Source organism: Penaeus monodon, chromosome 6 (assembly GCF_015228065.2).
Source record: "Penaeus monodon isolate SGIC_2016 chromosome 6, NSTDA_Pmon_1, whole genome shotgun sequence".
NCBI classification, from domain to species: Eukaryota; Metazoa; Arthropoda; class Malacostraca; order Decapoda; family Penaeidae; genus Penaeus; species Penaeus monodon.
Window position 1 is genome coordinate 12,653,601 of NC_051391.1, and position 5,000 is coordinate 12,658,600.

At 34.1% G+C, this 5,000-nt stretch overlaps 1 protein-coding gene across 3 annotated transcripts in view; it reads left to right on the top strand.

The window, feature by feature from the left end:
• The window catches only part of LOC119574229 (glycerol kinase-like), a 30,865-nt gene that overhangs the window by 16,287 nt on the left and 9,578 nt on the right, over window positions 1-5,000 (top strand). For all 3 annotated transcript variants that reach the window (XM_037921380.1, XM_037921381.1, XM_037921382.1), the window contains exon 13: window positions 154-240. In XM_037921380.1, the coding sequence (XP_037777308.1) occupies window positions 154-240 (87 nt within the window). The remainder of the gene's footprint in view (window positions 1-153; window positions 241-5,000) is intronic.

Here is a 5,000-nt window from a genome sequence, read left to right on the forward strand (position 1 = left end):
ACACATACATATATGCATGCAATCTTGAGCTTTATAAAAACATGAATTTATTATCTCTTAGAAAGCAAACAGCTGATGATACTCAGTTAACTCATCAGTTCCACAGTTAGCCTATAATTCCTGACACCTTAACCCTGTCTTCTTCCCATGCAGAGCGAGAGCGGCGCTACGAGAGATGGTGCATGGCAGTGGAGCGCTGTATGGGGTGGGAGCTCCCCCGGGAGAAACAGCCTGGACCAGGTAGTGATCAGGCATAGATTAGTGTGTGTATTTTTGGTGCAGCTTGTGCTCTGTATAGGGTCTCTCTTGCTAGTTTGCAAGATTGCATGAAGGAGAGGTCCCGTGCAGCCAGTTACTCGCTCACATATTACCCGTTTTGTGCCTCTGTTAGTGAAGTAGATTTCACTTGGTTGTTTATGAAGAGTGAGGTCGGTTGTGAGTGTTTTCTGCTTTTTATTTTCTCCGACTCAATATGGCTTTTGTTATTGTTACTCGTATATATATATATATTTTTTACCATTATCATCATCATAATTGTTTGCTTTTTAACCCACTCATGACAGGTAACATGCTGTAATGTCTTGGTAAAAAATGCCAGATGCTAGGTTATGCCTCATCATGTCATGTGTCCATTTCCTTTTGGCTGAGATGATGGCTTGCATGTCTGGCAGGTCTGTCACTCAGTTGTGCAGTGGTGTAAGTTAATACGCTCCAACCTCACTAAACTTTATTGGAAATTTTACATGAGATGAATGGGTTAAGAAGCAATGTGATGTTTTGGAGTGTCCATCTGTATTATTATTCAGGAGGCAGTATTGGAATTTGGAGTTGAGGTTTAAATGAGAGTAGAATTTTGGGTGAAAAGAAAATTGTGTGTGTTTTATAGTTTCTAAAGCATCACTTAAATTTTTATTTTTTTTAATTATTTTTGTTTTATTTAGAAGTATTCCTCAACAATGTCTTTTGTCTTCCCTGAAGTTCATAGTAAAACAGTTCAGATGTTAATAGATGGTCTTCCATGCTGAATTTATCTGGATCCAGAATTTTATGTGTATATATAGTAATGAATGAATGAACAAATGGATGAATGAATAGGTGAACAAATATATATATACACACCACACCCACCTATACCCATACCCACACCCACCTACACCCACCTGCTCCCACACCCATGCCCACCTACACCCACACCCACACCCATCTATGCCTAGACCCACCAACACCCACACCAACACCCACACCCACACCCACACCCACATCCACACCCACACCCACACCCACCTTCAAGCACACACACACAAATGTGAATCCTCTATCCATATAAATACTGCATATATGTAAAGCAGGGGTCGGCAACCTTTTCATTGTGAGGGCCAGAGAAAGTTTCTAGGAGTAGCCTTTGGGCCGGAGTGCCAGAGAGAACCCAACATTGTGTAGGTGTACAAAAAAATATAGGAAAGCAGGCAAACCAGTGATTAGAATACGAAAGTTATTGGGGGGGGGGGAGGAATCATTGACTGAAGATCCTACATGCTACTTTCACACTCAGAGGTGCAGACTTACTCATATTTGCTGGTTAGGCTGTTGCGGGCCAGATTGTCCTATGAATATCAAGCAGGGTGACAGGCCACGAGTTGAGACTCTTCGGGCCAAATCTTGCTCTAAGGCTGCAAGTTGCTGACCCCTGACGGAAAGTATCTTAAAGAATCAACCATGTGCAATTTTATAGCGGTGGTAAGTAATACATTCCATTTAGTCAGATTTTTTTTTTTTTTTTTTGCATAGAAGGAAACTGTAGGTTTTGAGATCTTGTATATTATGTGAGTGCCTTTGTTGTTTCATGTTTGCAGGCACAATATTTTTTTATCTTCATATTTTTGCTAAGAGATTTGCACTTTCAAAGCTTAGTTTTAAGATAATCACATGCAGACATATTCATGTCATAGATACATGATATGTACATTGCAAGATTTTTGTACTTATGATTATAACCTTAAAATGCATTTGAAGCACAATTTTTTTACAAGTCAAGAAATAGACATATTTTTATGTTTACCTTGGAAGTAAACTGAACAGTCATAGGAAACAAAGAATCAGTGATAACTAGCAGTAGAAATGTGTTCAGGATGTTGGGAAATTTAACCCATTGCACTGGGATAGCATGAATGTACATGCTGTGTCCAATGTGATTTTAGTTAGTTAATTGTATGTACATATAAATTGCTTTACAAGTGCTTTGTCACCAAGTAGTAGTCCTAACTATCATGCCTGTTTACTCTTTTCCCTGATTTTTAGAAATATTATTTTTGATTTTTTTATTGCTATTGGTATTACCCATAACTTTGTGATCATCATAATGTCAGTAATAAGTCAAACAGTATCAATACTAATAGCATTAGAAAAAATACTTTCCTGACAACTCAGGTAAGGTAACCTAGACTTACTAATTTGATACATTGGTGGATGTGCACTTCTGGAGTCATCTCTGTGTATACACAATTCTCAAAACAAAAATACAATGGACACTACATGTTCGCAGTGGTAATTGATTAATGTAACTTTAGCCATAGGATTTGTATATGGTGGAGATACCTTTTAATCAGAACTCTTGTGATGTTATTTGCTCACTTTTATAGAATTCTGCACAGTGTACTAATTTGATTATTAACCCAATCATGCTTGAAATGCCAAATGACATCCTATCATGTCATACCCACTAATGCTGAGAAGAGTCTTTGTGTCATGTGTGGTTGAGCCTGCTCCAAGTGATGCATGCTAAACAGATGTACATTTGTTTGGCCTCAGCTGCATTTGTTGAGGAGAAATAGCATCATAAAAATAGGTGTAAAGCCTCTTTTTAGCCTCATTACCTAAAAAAAATTGTTTATGCCACACCCAAGAGCATACATAATTGGGTTTCATGTGGTTGTGATTTTCTGCTCGAGCGGCACCACATACACCCGAAAGTGTTGTTTGGTACTGCACTAGGGGCTCCTATTGTGATTGGGTTAAAGATAGAAGCACATTGTATTCCTGCTTATTGATTAAGAATCCCTCAGAACTATTTTTGATGTTGTACCCAGAGGAAAAGGGGGGGTTCTTTTCTGTTGCAAAATGAAGTTGTGTTAGGTAGAATTATTCAGAGTACAAAATAAATATGTACATATAAACATATACATATATTTATACTTTATACATATACTTATACTTATACTTATACATATAATATATATTTTATATATATAATATATATATATATATATATATATATATATATATATATATATATATGTATATTATATGTATATATATAGTATGTATATGCATATATGTGTATATTATATAATATATATATATATATAATATATATATATGTATTATATATATATATTATTATATATGTAATATATATTATTATTATAATATAGCTATATATTGTGTATATGTATTCATGTATGTATTATTATATGTATATGTCATTGTAAAAAAAAAAAAAATGTATATGTTATATTGTTATGTCTGTATGTATATGTATATGTGCAGGTATAGGTATATATGTATTTGTATATATATGTATATATGTGCATATATATATATATATATGTATATATACATATGTATATGTGTATATGTATATGTGCAGGTATAGGTATAAATATGTTTACATATGTATGTATTTATGCATGTATATATATGTATACACATTTATATGCTTATATATGTATACTATATATATATATATATATATATATATATATATATATATATATATATTATATATATATTATATATGTATATATATATGTATGTATATATGTTATGGAAGAAAAACCCACAATACAAAAACTAGATTTATTGACAATGAGACTACAGTTTAGAATTCCACCTGGATTCCATCCTCAGGCCATTGAAATATTATTTAATTGGACGGAACATACAAAATCTTTTTAGAGGAATCTGTTGCAGAATTTTGCAAAATGCAACATTGTGAATTGTTATTGTTTGCAGTTTATTAGACTAAGTTTGTGTATTCAATTATTATTTTATATAAATTCATCTGTGAGTGTCTTTCTAGCTTTTGCTAATGATGCAAAGGGGGAGGAGTAGGATAATAATAATAATTAATAATAATAATAATAATAATAATAATAATAATAATAATAATAATAATAATAATAATAATAATAATAAGAGGGAGAAGGAGGAGGAGAAGGAGAAGGAGAAGGAGAAGGAGAAGGAGAAAGGGATAATATAGAGGGAGAAGGTTGTAAAGAAGGTGAAAAGGGAGAAGGAGATGAAAAAAGGAGAAAACATACATTTGGTGATTCTAAATTTATAAAAGTTTTCAAGACTGTTTATTCAAGAGGGATCGTGGTAAATCATGGCGATAATTACAGACGCTGTATCATGTTTCATCAGGTCATGAGTCTTTATCCTGATTATGGTTATCGGGACTTCCAATCCCTGCCATGAGTGTGGTGCATTTGCATTGCAAGACACTATTGTATGCTCGTTCTTGGCTCACCTTTGCTGAAAATTAAACATTTTCATATGTTAACAAGGCCAGTTTAAATTTAAGATGTTTGTAGAGGTTTTATTTAAACACAAGAAAATGTGTTGAGAGAGAGAGAGAGAGAGAGAGAGAGAGAGAGAGAGAGAGAGAGAGAGAGAGAGAGAGAGAGAGAGAGAGAGAGAGAGAGAGAGAGAGAGAGAGAGAGAAAATGAGAATGAGAATGAGAATGAGAGAATGAGAGAATGAGGGAATTAGAATGAGAAAATGAGAGGGGGGGAGGGAGGGCAAGCAGAGGGTTTTGCTGGGGGATTTTGCTCAACATTACAGAAATTCTTTGTTTTATATTCACTACACTGATTCACATAAAAAAGGCAGCTGCAACAATATTACCAATAGTACCAGAATTATTTCCTCACTGTCCTTACCTCAGTAGTCCAAAAAAAGAAGAAAAATATGGGGAATTAGCCCACCTGTCTTTAAGCAT